The sequence below is a fragment of the Stigmatopora nigra genome, chromosome 2, assembly GCF_051989575.1.
Source record: "Stigmatopora nigra isolate UIUO_SnigA chromosome 2, RoL_Snig_1.1, whole genome shotgun sequence".
NCBI classification, from domain to species: Eukaryota; Metazoa; Chordata; class Actinopteri; order Syngnathiformes; family Syngnathidae; genus Stigmatopora; species Stigmatopora nigra.
In genome coordinates, this window is record NC_135509.1 from 11020881 (window position 1) to 11037759 (window position 16879).

At 37.9% G+C, this 16879-nt stretch overlaps 1 protein-coding gene across 1 annotated transcript in view; it reads right to left on the reverse strand.

Moving 5' to 3' along the window:
• Positions 1–8827: 8827 nt before the first annotated feature.
• LOC144214757 (solute carrier family 23 member 1) overlaps positions 8828–16879 on the reverse strand; it is a 32925-nt gene continuing 24873 nt past the window's right edge. Inside the window, exons 9-12 of the mRNA XM_077743398.1 lie at positions 16246–16410; positions 14240–14348; positions 10717–10812; positions 8828–10130 (exon numbers count right to left, since the gene is read on the reverse strand). Of these exons, the coding sequence (XP_077599524.1) occupies positions 9937–10130; positions 10717–10812; positions 14240–14348; positions 16246–16410 (564 nt within the window). The 3' untranslated portion in view covers positions 8828–9936. The remainder of the gene's footprint in view (positions 10131–10716; positions 10813–14239; positions 14349–16245; positions 16411–16879) is intronic.

The window sequence follows — 16879 nt, forward strand, 5'->3', positions numbered from 1 at the left end:
TAAAAAGAATGTAGCCTTGAAGTAACAGTGAATATATTGTTGCATTGGGGAAGGAATAAAGACTGCTGTCAAAAAGCCTGGGATCCATTTTATATACCACTTATCCTCACAGGGATCAAGTGGGGTGACACCCTGAATTTATTGTCAGACAATTGCAGGACACTAGGAGACGGACAACCATTCACGCTCACACTGATACCTGGGGGCAATTCACAGTGGTCAGCCAGTCTACACTGCATGTTTTTGGGGTTTGGAAGAAAACCGGGTTTTTCGGAGAAACCCAACACATGAAAACTCTACACGGGAAGGTCCGGGCCTGGTATCAAACGCACTATCTCCAACTGTGATGACGACATGCTAACCAGTCCACTGGACCACACTTAAGGACATCATTAAAACAAGATCGGACCCAACAATTGCTTGATCTCGGTGTAAAAGGAATGATCACGTGTTAAGAAATAAGGAATTTTGACTTTTCACTAATAAATAATGGAATTCTAATTGTTTTGAATTAGTAGCAAGAACTTTATTTTTCAGAATGGGTGGGGTATATTCTGGAGCACTTATATTCTCACACACTTCTAGTGGATTCGTAGTCACCGCCCAATCAAGAAACTATGTAACAAGCAAGCGAGTGCCAAACTTGGGTCAACTTTTTGAGGTTTTTATTACCAAGTGAGTTTAAAAATAAAAGCGTGGCATTTTGAGTGATTTTTTTTCTCTTTAGAAAATGTCCAATTTGCCTTTTTTGCTTGGATCCAAAATTAAATCATACTTTAAGAATGGGGATTTCATCATTTTGGCTTTAAGTGTAGGAAAGGAGACACAAGTCTTGCAAAATAAAGCCACTAAGCCAGCTCTCATGCTGTGTGTTTGCCCTGGCGGGCAGGGTTTTAACAATGTCTCTGATAATCATCCTGTCATTGCTTCTGAACGACATTATGTACTGCCTGCAGGAGTAAACAAAAGAAACGTGTCCAAAAAATAGATAAATAATCACACAAAAGGCTGAACAAAGATATGCAAGCAATGCCCTGAGGTATGTTGGTAAAACAATGCTAGAAACATTTGCATATTGCAAATTAAAGACTTGAACCTAACCCAAAACCAGTTGGATTCCCTATTTGAGTCAGTTGGAGCACCTGTTTATGTGACACAAACCGGTAAACCCTCAAAACCTTTGTTGTCAGTCAAGGCAAGATGTGAAGTAACATTCCGGCAAATCGAAAGGAACGCAACCACTGCAAAATATCTGAAACGGTGCATATTTGCCATTCAGGACTGATAAAATTGCAAATTTCACTATAGATTTTGCTAAAAACTTGCACATTTAAGGAACATTTGCCCACCAAATGTAGATTAACTTTTTTTTAAAAAAGTTTTTAAATTAAAACACAAAATTCATACATAACATGTCAAAGTTTTGACTTAAATATGGTCCGATTGGGAGGTAAATTTGGTCCGGACCAAAGAAAGAAAACTATGGACTTTCATGGTGTGAATACAATCGTACTTCTACTTACGAAAGCATCTAAATTTGAAATATTCAGGTTATGAAAAGCCTCGATGATGGAGCAACTACAGCTGGCAGTGAATTCCTGATCTGTGTGCCTTCGACATCCATTTCATATGATTAAAACAAGTACAATTAAAAAATGTCTAAGTGAGGAACTTAGTAGTGAAGGGAACTGCACAAGTATCATAAAATATATCATTACACGACAACAAAGAAATAAAAGAAGTCCTCTCATTGTGAATGGCTAATACTTTAACACCAGACTCCTTCTAATGAAACTAAAATGTTCAGAAAAAAACTGTTTCCTACATCAAAACATGGTCACATAACATGCAGGGAAGTTAAACAAGTGCTGCAGTTTATCTCAGGAGTTTCAAGGGAAACGTTTTAGCAAAATCAGATGAAGGCAGGATGCGGCATAATGCTCTATTGTCATCTGCATAATTAGAAAACATTTTTGTGCTTGATTTTTATCAAAGCTCATTCACTTTATTTTCTCTGATCCCTGTTCACATCAAAGCTAGCATTTACGACTGTAAGAGTAAAACAGGAAGCAAGTTGAAATTTGAAACAGTCATCAAAATGACCTTAGGCAAAGTGGACTAAGGCTCAACTTGCACTGAGAAAACCACACGATTGTGGTGATAGCAATTTGCTCATTCAATTTGACATTTATTAGTGACAAGGGAGTTGACACAGTGAATGTGTGGTTCACATGTCTGCCTCACAATTCTAAGATTGAGGGTTTGACCCCTGGTGGGGACCAGCCATCCCATGTGGAGTTTGTATGTTATACCTCTGCCTGTGTGGGTTTTCTCCAGTAGGTAGGCTGAAAGACCACTCAAATTTGCTCTTAGGTATGATTGAGTGTATGTGTTTGTATGTAATGCTGCTAACCAATTCAGGGTGTACCCCTGCCTACAGCCTGATGTTATCTAGGACAAGCTACGGCACCCCCAAGCCCTTGGAGGGTAAGTAGAAAATGAATGGTGGTAGGAAAAAAAATGTTGGAAAAAAAATGCAATTCGTCACACTTAGCAAAATGACAAATCTTTGTGAACCGGTAACATTAACTGTGGAAGACCTGCAGGTCATTCCAGTAAGTGATGACAAAAACTTGAAATACTGCATTCTCCTTGTTTTTGCCGTAACCTTCCAGTGACCACATTTTCAAAGCTACATCGGAAGCAACAATTTCACTCTGGACATGTAGTCATCATCCCCCTCATGTGGGCTTTCTTTGTGTTGTAATTTAGATTACATCTAGTATTTATTTCCGGAACCCATAATTTGGTACATGACCATCAGGAGCTTGACCCGATGGCCTTGCCTCGAGGATTTAAATTAAGCCTTGGCTTTGGACACAATATATCACATGTAAGTAGAATGATTTCAATCATACGAGCGAATATTAGTCAAGTTTTGAAGTGTGATTTGGTGCAAGAAAGTCTATTGATTACAAGGTGGCGTGTGTCTGTGTGTTCTGATAAGATATATGTAAGAGTAAGATAAATCGTCATATTGTAATTAGGCTTTTAAAAAAAAGGCCTGCAGTCATTCTAATACAGTGTATAAAAAGTCAATATCAGCAATCATAGTGTTGTGTCTTTAAAAGATTGTAGAATGCATAAATCAGGGAAAGACAACGATTGTTGATATTATCATTGACAAGAAATCGCAACTATGCAACTGTTCAATAGATGACTTAAAAAAATGTTAAGTCATTAAAAACTCAAACTTACCTTATCTTTCGTAGCTCCAAAGGGATTCTCTATTCTCTCAATTCATTCATTTTCTGCATTGTTTATCCTCACAAGGGTCATAGGGTCATCTTGAGCCTACGCCAGCCAACTGTAGGCATTAGGCAAGGAACACTATATTTTGGGAGAGAAAAAAATCATGAATCCTCAGGCCAATCCCAATCAATCCTCTTTCAACCCCTTACCCTTAATTTTACATACAGCAAGAACCTAGGCTGTCACAATTCTCCCTAAGAAAAAACGCATGGAACATTAAACTGCACTACAAAGCATACCAGTGTTGGTCCTATTATTATAAGTGCAGGAATCCTGACTACTAATTCATACTTTCACACTCAGACGAGACATGTAGTATGGGTTGCTGTAATCATAACATGTCCTTTAAAGTTTTTAGGGGAACACATTATTTTTCTTAGCTTAGATTTTAAACACATGCACATGACACAACCAAAATAAAAATTTGACAAACATTTACACTGGTTTGTATGGTTGTATATGTTAAATGTTTGATTTCTCAAGAATAAACTTACCATCTTGTCATTGAGTCCATAATGTTGGAAATAAATATATGTTTACATTTCTGACAGCATGATGCAAGGGGTCCCAAAATAATTTGCAAGGGGCTGCAGGAGTGTTTCATTCCAACCAAACAAAAAGACAATTTTCACCAATCTGGTGTCATACAAGTGTAATCAGGTCGTTGCAGTCAGCTGAGGCTTGTTATAGCAGAAATCTGATTGGGTAAACTTTCTGTGCTGGATCAGTTGCAAAAAAAAAACAACAACAACAAAAAAAAACAAGACCCACAGTGGCACTTTAGGACTGGTATGGAGACGCCTGGTCTAATTTGTTGTTCATTGTCAATCCTGTTCAAAAACTGTGTGGGGGAAAAACTCTTGGTAACTGACAGGGGCTAGAAAAAATGTCACTAATTAGCATAAGAATGCAATAGCTAGTGTGATCTGATATTTTTCCCCTGCTGATTTCCTGGCAAATGTATTAAAGTATGTGAAACTGGTTTCCTTCCAGCCTTAAGTCTGGCATAGTCACAGATATTTTGGAGGTGCTGATGCTGGCTTATGATCACTCAAAATAGAAGCATCCATTACCTACCATTGAGATCCTTATCTGTACCAGAGCAAGTTCTAATGGGAAGGAATTTGCTTGATTTGGGAAGGAGAAGGGGCATTTTAACACTTAAAAACATGCGTCGACAGACAAAAATGCACGCCCACATGTGAAGACTCGGGAAGCTTTACTCACAACCAGTATGCCATGGCAGTGTGCCCACACACAGCCACACAACTAACTTATAACAATTGGGAGGGGAAAACAATCCAATATAAATCATAGGTCATTTCTTACATTCCTGCGTAAAATGTTGAAAAAAAAAGGTAATGAAGAGCACTCTCTAGGTGCGGAATCAAGCCTGCCAAATGCAAAGAACCGGTTTCTTTAGATAGCCGGGGACAAGATTCTTATTTATACAGTAGGAGGAAAAGGATTAAGAAAATGTGATTACAAACCAGAATCACTGCTGCTAGTCGACCATTATTATTTATTTCAGAGAGTATGCTTTAATCTCACTGTGGGTTGATAACACACATTAAATCTGGTTTCCAGGTCACATCCTTTAACATGCGTTCTAGCGCCAATGGCATTGTAACTTTAATTTTGCTCCAATACGAGCTGTTATTGTGATATCAATCGTGCTAAATACATTTGCTCTATTTATACTGATTCATCTGAGTGTACTTTATTTCTTTTAGGATTTAAGGAGCCATTAATGACGTCACTACTAGGGATACTTGGCATGAAGTATAATCCATTAAAGTGATGCTTTAAAGGTAAATTAAATATTCAAACATCTATTCTTATCAAACATTTTACTGGCAATTATTATAGATATGTTTTAAATCCACCCCTCATGCATATAAAAAAAAACATTAAAAAGATAGGACATTTACGTATATAGCACTTCAGCTGTCGGCTTGTGTTACGCTAGTCAATTGCTGAGAAAATGTTTCTCATTCTCCGGCCAGCAAAATGCATGCAATCAGCAGACGCATGGCTTTCATTTGTTAAGATCCAACCAGATAAAATAATAACTTGAAAGAAAACAAGCATTGTCCAAGAGCAAGTCCACTGATGCCGTAAAAACATTCCTGGTTTAATTCCATTTACTGGACACAAAGTTATACACTGATTGCTGGTTGTTTATCCCCCATCATTGTGTAAGCCAAGAGACCAAAAATCCCCAGAAAATATACGTCAAACACATCAGGATTGGGAAAAATACTAAGAAAGCAATTGAGAAATGATTAAGAGGGTCAGTGAAAGTTAGGGGTTTTGGGAGATACGGTCAGAGAAACTACATAGGGCATGTCCAGAGGAGAGGAGGCTTTGGTAGAAGGATGTTGAGGTTGGAACTGCCAGGGAAGAGGGTAAAAGGTCAAACTAGGAGAATATACTTGATGTAATGTGGCTAGTGTACAGGAGGAGGATGCAAAGAAAAAAGTTGAAAGTATTAGAAGTAAGGGCAGCTTCTATAAAGATTAATACATTGTCAAACATGAACTGAAGTGTCTTCTGCTTCTCTCTCGCTGAATAAAAAAAGTTTATAAAAATGTTTAGTAAAACAATGTGTGGATACTAAACTAAGGAAAACTTGTTATAAAATAAATCATTTGGAATTTGGGATAAAACAGAAGACGCTGTAATGTCATTGCAATTGGAGGCGGAGCATAGTCAATGTAGTCAAGACTGGCACCTCGACGCTGAGCAGGCATTTATAAACAGTTGATATTGTCAAACATCTATAATATCATATAAAAGATGTAAATGTTCATACAGCCTTGTTTAACTTAGATTTCGTTACAAAACACAGGCTTTAATCAGTCATAAATCACCACTCCTCCTGAAATTTTGGGTTTGCTCCGGGCTCGGGCCTGCAAATCATGTTAAATTTCGGCCCGGACCAAAAATTAATACCCACGGGCCCGGTCGGGTCGGGACGGATTTTTTTGTTACCTCTACTGAAGAGACTACTGGTGAGCACGCGTAAGAACCCATTTGAACTTAACCAGGTGGCCTCTACATTTAAAGGGATTTGACGGAAAGAGTTCATGACCCGTGCTGGTACAGCAGACGACCCGAGATCACCCCCCACTCCCCCCAGCTTTAGCATTAATGCTAATCTACTTAAGTGGCAGGCGGCAAGATATCACCTGGCATGTTGTTGCTGCCAATGTGGTGCACTATGTTGCAACTTGCTATGCAATTAAGGAGCACGCTGATGTGGAAATGCTGAGCGTGCAAATACTTGGCAACAATAAGTTCGACTTGTCAGACGGTGCATAGATAAATGCTGGAAACTCACCAAAGTTGGACAAACATCTGTTCCTTTCCAACCGACACGAGTACATTTGTAAGGGAAACTAGCTGACACTTCTTTCACTGTAATTGAAATCCGCTTGAACAATCCACTAGGAAGCAGGTGCAATTTTTTTATAATGTTTCCACATAAGGTAAATTACCTTTAAAACTGAAGACTGATTGGAACTTGATGTTTGAGCTGCTGAGAACCTACACGACAATTTCAAACAGGAGTCGCCAAACGGGTTGTTGAGAGCCGCTGTGGGTCGTGTGTTTAACCAACCGATTCAGCAGAGACAGCTTAAAAAAGCAGCATCTGACTGCAATCAACTGATTACATTTGTAAGACACCAGATTGGCAAATAGGTGCTATCGAGAAGAGATAGACATAGATTCGGCATAAAATATCCAAAACAAGTTTTTGTACAATTCTGATGAAGGCTTAAATGGATTATTATTCCCATTACAAAAAAACTACAAAATGGAAGTTTTAAGAGTAATAAACTTAAGATAAGGAAAAAATATTTTAATCTAATCTAGACTAAAACAAGTGTATTGCACAATAGTCAATTGTCAAACATCTTGAGTGAAGATATTTTTATATCTGCATGTTCAATGGGTCTCAGAATGTAGTATGATTCTTTTTGTGAGGTTAAATACTCAAGTCCAACCATTACCCACATATTTAGATGACTAAATATTGAAAAACGACAGTGATACACTCAACACAAGGACCTGGGATCCATCGTGAAGAAGTGGAAGATGAAATGCTTGATACACATCTGGCATTGAGGTTTCCTGTGCTGCAGGAGATGGCCACAACAAACACGTGTCAGATCGGAAATAACAGAATTCTAGTGAGTAGAATACAAGAATTGGCAGATCTTCAGTTTGCTAACAATGGATACAAGCTTTCTCACACCGACAGCAATTGAAGATTTTCTAAGAACCCGACTTGGACATTTTTTTTGAATGAAGACAGTGGTTTGGGGGTGGCAGGGGGGTTGGGGGGGGTCATACGACACATTTTGTCTAAGAGAACATTATTAGAACCCAGAATCGGTAACATGCCAGACAAGAATAAAAACCACTGTGCTACCTTCTTCCTAAAAATGACCGAGAAGCGAGAAATAAGCAAGTCATGGCATGAGAAGGAACTCCATGAAAAGACCACCAATATTCCATTGTTCTTGAGTTTGTTCAACTTTGTGCTTGAACCTCAAGGCTATTTGCGGTGACTGTGACATGTCAAGACATCCACAACATCTTGAAGGGTTTAACAAACCAGAAGCACGTGAATACACGAAAATGGCCTCACCTTGTGTCAAAGACCATATTCCAATTGTTTAATGTGTTTACATTCATGTTTAAGTAGTGTTAAGGCTTTGAAAGAGCTGTGTGTTCAATTATAACCAAGAAAATGTCACTAATCCAAAAGGATGAAAAGCATTCAAAAGGCTCAATAAGTGCACCTTAAGTGACCCACAGTATTTCAATAGGGCTCCCCCTTGTGGCTAATAGGCAAATACGAGGGGCGTGGGGCCTTGCAAAAAGAAATATTCTTTGAATTTGTACTCTCTCATCTCATTTCATCTCATTTTTTGAACCGCTTTGTCCTCATTAGGGTCCGCGGGGTGTGCTGGAGCCTATCCCAGCTGACTGTTCGCCCTAGGCCTTTTGTGGGTTTTCTACGAATACTTGGGTTTCCTCCCACATCCGAAAAACATTCAGGGTAGACACATTAACACTCCATATTGCCTGTAGGTATGAATTTGATTGTGAGCGGTTGTCCCTCTTCTTATACAATGTGATTGGCTTATAATAAATACAAGGTGTCCCCTGAACGGTGCCTATAGTCTGCTGGGATAGGGTCCAGCACCCCCCATGAGCTTTTTGTGGATAAGCGGTTTTGGGAAAATGAATGCATGAATGAGCTGTTTTTATGTATACTTTTCCTGCTTCCTAACTTCAGAGAAAAAGCTAGGAAATGTGATAACATTGTTACATAAACATTTATTGATCAAATATAGTAGATCTATACTGGAGTAGAAAAAAAAACGTTCATATAGAAAGTTGTATTAAAAAAAAAGTTTCTAAATCTATCGAGCAGACTTGCTGACTTTTTTCTTGCATTTTGGGACAATTATTAGAATAAAAAAAGATAAACAACAGAAAATAGTCTGTTATTTCTTTTTTATTTGTATAAAAATACAAATAATATATGCTATCTTCAACTATTGGGAAAAAAGAACATAGAACCATGATTGCAGATTTCCATATTTCCTTAAATAGTGGCTCATCTGACAATGTTTCAGTTTTCCCGAGGAAAAAAAAAAAGATAAATACGTAAAGCGAGTGTTAACAAGTTTTGTTAAAAGCAGGCCATTTCAAGATTCCGGTTTCTTGCACAAACAGCAGCACATAGTGACGCTCATAAAGTGTCTGAGATCAATCCAACTGTGGTGACAGAAGTACTTTTTGGCTTAGTTTTAAAGACCATCTTTAGCACCGTCTTTAATAACTATAATTACCACTTTGTCACTTCAGACTTGTGGTCACCCCAGAATGTTGGATTGATGTTTGTTTCATTGCAAGTGCTCCCGGTGAAAATGAAATTGTTGTCTGTAGTAAATAAATGGGCGTTTTTAAATAGAAATCTTCAGCTTCTTTCACTAAGTACCACTACACACACCCTCTGAATACTATACATGTAACTGAATGAGTATAATAAAGTTAATGTTTTAACAAGATTTTTAAAAATACCCAAACGAGCTAGCCAAATAGATGCCTAGTTTTTAAGTTATGTTCTCCTTTTATGTTCCTAGACTTAATCATCTTCCAGTTTAAAAAATCGGGACACTCATTTCATTGGCAATGTAAAAAGAAGTTGGTGACATTCCTACTTAGAGTGCACCAGCAACTGCTTTGACACACCTATCTTGCATGTCCATATGCATATGTCACTGAAAAACAGTGTAAATAGGGTTTAAATACTAACTTAACTTAATTAAGACGTCTTTAAAATGCTGTAGCTATAGCCACTCCTCAGTGCTTCTGACTTACTCCTAGTTTCTCTGCCTTCTTTCAAAATGAGTCAATTACAACTGGTTTTTAATAACCAATTTTCCTCGACATCACACAGTGATCCCGTCTCTCTTTTTGGGGAGTATTTGTTGAAAGACGTCTTATTTTCTGCCTCCAATTACTGAAACATGGCAATGTCCATTTTGTTGCATTGTTTGTAAACTGTTGTCTTTTTGTGTAGAGAGTAAAATGAGTGGCCCATTAGGGTGAGTGTTCCGGTACAACTTGTTGATCAGTCTTGTACGACGGAAGGAAGGGCAGATAACGGAAGAATCGGGAACGCTTCCAAATGCTGTCGCAGAAAGGAATGTTGTAACACGACTGGTCGCAAGTGACCTGTCTTCCCTGGTGGACAGAATGTTGCCACTTGCTGAGGCCTCGCTCTTCAGCGGTGCCTGGAGAAGGAAGGGGCCAATTAATTGATTGATTAATTGATTGATTTGATCACAGTACATGTCAGACTGTTTGGTTTTCTTTAGAACTGTTGTGGTTGAAACTGGAAAGGAAAAATGTGTTCTAACAGTTCGCTGGGAATACCTTGTCAACATAAGGGCTGGCTTTAAACGTTGCTTGACGATTTTGAGAACAAACAAAAATGTCAAGCAGAACATTGGCTCCGATGGTAATAATTTTAAGTACAGAACGCCTCAAGCTACAAAACTAGAAAATCAGGACTGAAAAAGAGCTGTAAAACCAAGTACATGCATTCTATAGCCGTAGATCATTGCATTGCTCGAGTATAGCATTGCAGTCTTTATTGTTTAAAACATAAATTTCTTGATTCACTCTATGAACTCTATCTTTTCTCACGATTGTGATGCAAACTGTCCATCAAATACAAAATACATTGAGATTACGTTTTTTTCTATGTTACAACACAATAAACGCCATTCGAGTGTGAGGTGCTTAAACTTGTCATTCAACAATAAGTATTATTGCTCTCATAAAAAAACTAAAGAATAAACAGTACTCTGGGCCTACCTGGAATGGTGTTGTCCAGGATGAAGCCGAAAAAGCCACCGATGAACATGTGCGTGGTAAAGAGCACTACAATGACCTGGTCTAGCTCTTTGATTCCTTGAAAAGACAACACACACACACACACATATCTCGTGAAACTTGTAAAAGAAGGAATGTACCCTGTGTAAATCATGGACATCCACAAAAGACTCGGGGGACACAGTGAAACGGGAGTGTGTAAAGCAGGTTCCACAAGCAATACTCTGGCAGGAAACAAAATTTGTAATCTATTATTCTATGACCCCAAAACCAATGAGGATGGAATGTTGTTTACAATGTAAAAGATAACAGAATACAAATCTGCAAACATTTTTCTACCTATATTTACCTGACTACACTGTAAAGACAAAAATATTTTAGGTCCTAATGCGTAAACTACTGCGATTGGCTGGCTATCAATTCAGAGAACTACTGGCCATAGTGCCTTGTGAGAATGAGTGGGATGTAAAAGGCAAGAATGGAGAAAATGATAATAGTTATAGAGTTATTCTATCATTTTGGTCACATCTAAGATGAATTAGAATGTTCCTAACTTCAGTGTAAATTCGGGTTGTATATTTATAAATTGTTATGTAGAAATTGGTACTAGTACACTAAAAATATTTTAAATGATTTGGACTGATCTGATATCGGTGCAGGAATAGTCTTAAGTAGTAATAATAATAATAGTTAAATAATACAGGAGAAGTAGTCAAAAAGGTAGTGGTATCAAAACAATTAGTTGGACATGGTAGTAGATTTAGCACAATTTACCATTAATAGTAATAAGCTAATTACTGTCATATTTATCTAGTCGCGGTAGAGCTAATAAAAGAACATTGAGAGGTATTAGTGTAAGAAGTAGTTAACATGATTAGTAGTAGCATTACAAAATAGAACAAAAAAAATATTATTTAGTGATTATAGTCAAAGTAATTGGTATTAGTAGAATTAATTAGCGGTACAATGTGAATGATCCTATCAGCAAGTGCCAAAGTGAATATGTGAACGTCTAGTGTTACTTCGGGTCCACCAAGTCGGTCAAAGGTTCAGGACCTCGATTCAACTCGTCTGCGAGCAACAATCGGGCAAGGGACAGACCCCCCCCCCTCGTTGGGTGTTGTTGATTTGAGCTGGGCAGATTACACCCGATGACACGGAAGGATTGGCAAAGCTAAGCGGCCTAGACTTGAGACGGGCAGACCGCTCCCACCGTGGATTAGCACTTTCCTCAGAAGATATCGGGATCAACTTCTTATGTCAGCGCCCCTTTCATCTCTAGGAGAGGCGTCGCTCTTTTCCTACAAATCTCAGTCATCAAGCCAAAGCATCTCTCTTTTCACGATTGTCGTGTCTTTCCAAGGTGAATTGGGTGTCATCTTGAAAGACGACACCTTAGCGTGCGGCACCGCATCCGATAGCGCTATTGGCAAAGACGTTTTGGAATGATCAGGTTCAAAATGATGAAATTATTCGTGTTTGAACAAGTCACAGAAGTAGTAGCAGCAAAAAAAGGAAGTAGCCCTTAGCAGTCATAGTAGGAATAAAGTAGTAGAAACAGGAGATGGCGTGGGGTTGTCTAAAAATTAGTAATAGATTAGGGACAAAAATAGTACAATGCAATATTAGTTTACTGAAATACAAGTGGTTGTGGGAAGTCCTATTTTTTTTTTCTTCATTTGTTTGGCCCTAATACTAAAACGTCCTTATGTTCTACTCATAACTAATGAACAAAAACGAGTATAAATACACTTTTTTAAAAAATGAAAGACGGGAATCTAATCCTTTTTGGTAGATTTTATGTTTGTAGCTTTAGAACTGCAGTTTTTGAAAGATCAATTAAAGCGTAGAAGATGATAACTTCAGAAAACGGGTGGGATTACATGAGTAAAATGTAACATAAATTAATACTGAAAAGATTTAAACAAATAATTAACTTTTCCACCACAGTCAATTTTGGAGAAATTCTATTGTATGTCAATCTAAGTGCTAGACATAGAATATTGATGAATGGCGGCTTTAAACGGGGATGTTTGTTAATGTTTCTAAAGTTCATGTCTGTGAAATAAGTTGAAGTAATAGTAGAAATGCAAGACAATAAATCTAAGCAAAAACACTTTCTGGTGACAGGTGTTCTAATCCATTACTTTTTGCCGATGGGGTGCCGCAGGTGTAAAAGATGTTCAGGAATGAACTTGTCTTAAGTATCCAAACCTGCCCTGCAGTCACTGTAAATATTAAAACAGGCCCATTCAGAGCAAGCATAAGAATTCACTATGCTTGTTTTCCAATGTATGTAGTCGTTTGCCTTTTGTTCTTCAGCTTAATAGTTAATACAAATGGAGAATGGCAGCGGATGGTGTAATATGTGTTCACTTATGATTCCTATGAAAGTAATGCAGGTTTACTTTAACGTTGACACTTTCAACATGTTGATGTACGTTGCATAACTGCATTTGTACAATTTAACTTGATTTAGATGGCTTCGAGTTTGTATATTGACGCAACAGGGCAAGAGAGTGAGTGTGGTGTGGTTCTTAAAATACTCAAACTTTCAGAGAAGAACTCCCAGGCTATTCTAATTAGTGGGAACATTTAAATGTCATACTACGACAAATATGCCAAAATTGGATAATTGATTTGCAAAAGTAACATTGTGTAAAAGAGTATTACAAAGAAGAAAGAGTTGTTTAACTGGTGCCCCATATTTCTTCATCTATTGAGCTACGTAAATTAACCTTGACTATCCAATGAATACTCAAAGGGCTTTTCATCGTCCCCTAGTGGACAAGCTGCCTGCTGGGGTCAAGACAGTCGGTGAGTTACAAACATTTGCCAAAATCCTCACTTCAGCCCAAACAAACAAGAGATGAAAAATAGACGTTAAGGCAATTAGGCTTTTTCAAATCTGGGAAATTGGGTTTCTCAAAGGTGAGTAAGCAGCTACTGCCATCTGGGTCCCGTGGGATTTGGGAAGTCTTTCGGGTTTTACGGAGATTATAGGATGGCACCACCGCTGCCATCCTGCCGAGGTAATCTGCCAGCCCAGACTCCCACTCATCAACATGCTACGCAGCCTCCAGAAAAAAAGTTAAAGATGTACAAAATAGGAATGACAGTGGGGAGTGGGATCTACAGTATATCTGGGAGTCATCACCCAGGTTGATTTGTCTGATATTTACTAATATTTACTAAGTGAGTTACACATACTTTAAAGTTCTCTTGTATGGCATGCAGCTCCTGTTTGATGTGTACAAGCAAGCATTCACTTGTTTAGCATGCTCCACAGTTATTTCATCATTTTTTTCTGGCCTACATTGTGTTTGAGAGGCAACAGATTCAAGACTTTTAATATTATCCAGGGTTGTCTTCAACACCCAACATATTTCTTTCATTTGGTGTCTAAAAACATCATTAATATGTTGAAGACAGTTTAAGACTAGGGGGGGAATTCTGACTATTAATTAATTGCATTGAAATTGGGTCGTAGGAAGGATTGTCTTACCGGTGTCTATGATGTCGGGGTTGGAGTGAAACCATGTGGGTAACACGAGGCCGCTGAATGTGGAGAAGCCAAGGATCAGTAGGTTACGTGATGAGTTGAGGTCCACGTACTGGAGACAGACAAAGAGAATAACTAAAAAATATATATATATATAAGTTGATGGAAACTATTATATTGATCTTATAGCTTCACCTTACATTCCCATTCTGCGATTTAATAGAAGGAAGTTGTATTATGGGTGCGACATAAACTGGTATTTTTTTAGAACAAGTTGATATTGTGAGAATAATTATAGAATAAATTGAAATAAAAGGAATTCAGCAATAATTCTGTGAAAAGTCTAAATAGTCAGAGACCAATGTTAAAATATACAGAATACACAATCAAAATTAGTACTCCTACAAGTATTTTTGTTCTCTTAGGGTGGCTTCTTTGTACCACCCAATCATCTTGTCTCAACTTTTCAACACATGCACACCAAGTGAGTCGTTTTGTAACTCAGTTGCGTGAGTTGGTCACAATGGTATTGCAAATGGGTCTCAATAAAGGCTGCAAACAGACGTGAAAAGTATTTTGTGATTTTTTTCTTTGTTTTTACGGATGGAACTCCTTAGCAAACTGCTTCCCCGCTGCTAAGAATTCTGAGAACCGGGACACAAATCGCAAATATTGCTGTGAGGATTAAAAACATCCAAATGACTTGCTCCACTCAGTTTTCTTTTCTATTTTCCTGGTCCAAATAATTTCCACATGATGTGGGGCGGATGTATTTTTTTTCTTTTTTTTTTTATTGCTTACTGTTAGATGTCTGCAAATAATTTCTTTTCAAATGTCTGCAAATAATTTCCCTTGAAGTGATAAAATGCAAAGTGTCTGTTCATACCACATCTGTGAAAGACACAAGCGTGCATGTGTGTCATCTATAGAAAGGTCATGTCATGTGACATTGAGAGCATGGCCTGCACACTCCCTTAAAACAACAAAATGAGGGCCGTTTACCATCTTAACAAGGTCTCACTTTAAGCATGTGGTATCAAACTTCATTCCCTTAGATTAACTCTTCAGTAGCTGTATTCTTTGAAAGTAGAATTTATCTTTTTTCTTTAAACATGCACACAGTAAGGAATTGTTTTAATCTTTTTTTTTCAGGATCACACTTTTACTCATCAGCCACTATTGACGTCCAATCCATTTGGACATTGGACAGATGATGACTTATGCCAGACTTCCCAATTCGAATGGATATCTAGAACTGTCAAATGGGCTAATCTACTGATAGATGTTCAATGTATGGTACAATCTCGCAAGAATCAATGAGGACACTAAGGAAGAGTGCCAATGTTGTAAAAAGGGCCATCTCGGGATTAGAAATGTTGTTGAGTCAACCAGGCAATTCCACGTCCGCAATAATTGCTTCATTGTAGACCTCAGAGAATGCTTCCCAATAAAAGTAATATATTTCCCAGACATGAAGAAATGTGTGGGTATGATCACATAAAAAATCTGCAATGCAGTGCATTTTGAAATAATCTTTGGTCTACATTTATTATGTAATTGTCATCGTAGGAATCCTTAAGGAATATCAGCTGGGGTAAATTAGTTTGTTTGATAAAATATGCTGTGTTGCCATAAGCTAAATACATCGTTCCCATAACAACAATTTGCACGGTATGGATTACTGCGACCATGTAATGTTCTCTGGGCATTGTAAAAGTGGAGGTAAAACTGCTATTTTAATTCATTTTTGCATCTTCTGAACTGCTTATTCTCACAAGGGTATTGGAGCCAACCACAGGCAGAAAGTTGGGTACACCGTTGGTCGCCGGCCATACACAGACGGCTCTATCAAACCTCACAATTTATCATTTCACAAGCATTTCTTATATAATCCAAAAAAAAAAAAAACAAGGCAAAAGCTCAAGCTATTTACTGTGTGCAGGTGGTGTGTAAATCAATAGCAAACATATTTGAACGATAAATGAACAGTGTGATTTTTTTTTTTTTACCTGCAGGTTGGATATCCCCACAGCAGCGATCATTCCAAACATAACCAGAAACATGCCCCCGATAACCGGATCTGGGATGGTGATAAAGACGGCTCCAAACTTCCCGAAGATTCCCAGAACAATCATAAGAATTCCAGTTGTTTGTAGCACCAGTCTGCTGCCAACCTACGATGCACATCAGCGAGAAGATAAGTCTTTATCATAAGCTGCAAGTAATTATTAAAACTAACATACCAAAAAAGCTACTGGCAAGCTTCCAAAATTTGGTTCATGTCAAGTTTATCAAATATTGACCAAACATTTGTATTTTTTTCACCTCACGGTGGCCTTGCAAATGTAAGTGGTGTCTGTGGCCCCCCGACAAATAATGTTTCTAGTACAAAAACTAATGTTTAAAATTAGAAGTCAGGAAGTTTTGACAATAGCAGTCTTGGATTACGGTTGCATTTCCCATAATTACCTTGCATTTGCATTAAATGTATAGCAGTGCTTTCCTTTGTTCTAACTATTCACATGTGGACTTAAGTAAATAATGAACTTTCCACATTAGCGGACATTGTGAGAGCCTGTTTTGTTTAGGTAATCACCCACATGCATCTAACACACAATTTTTCTACGTACTGAGTGTGCTGGT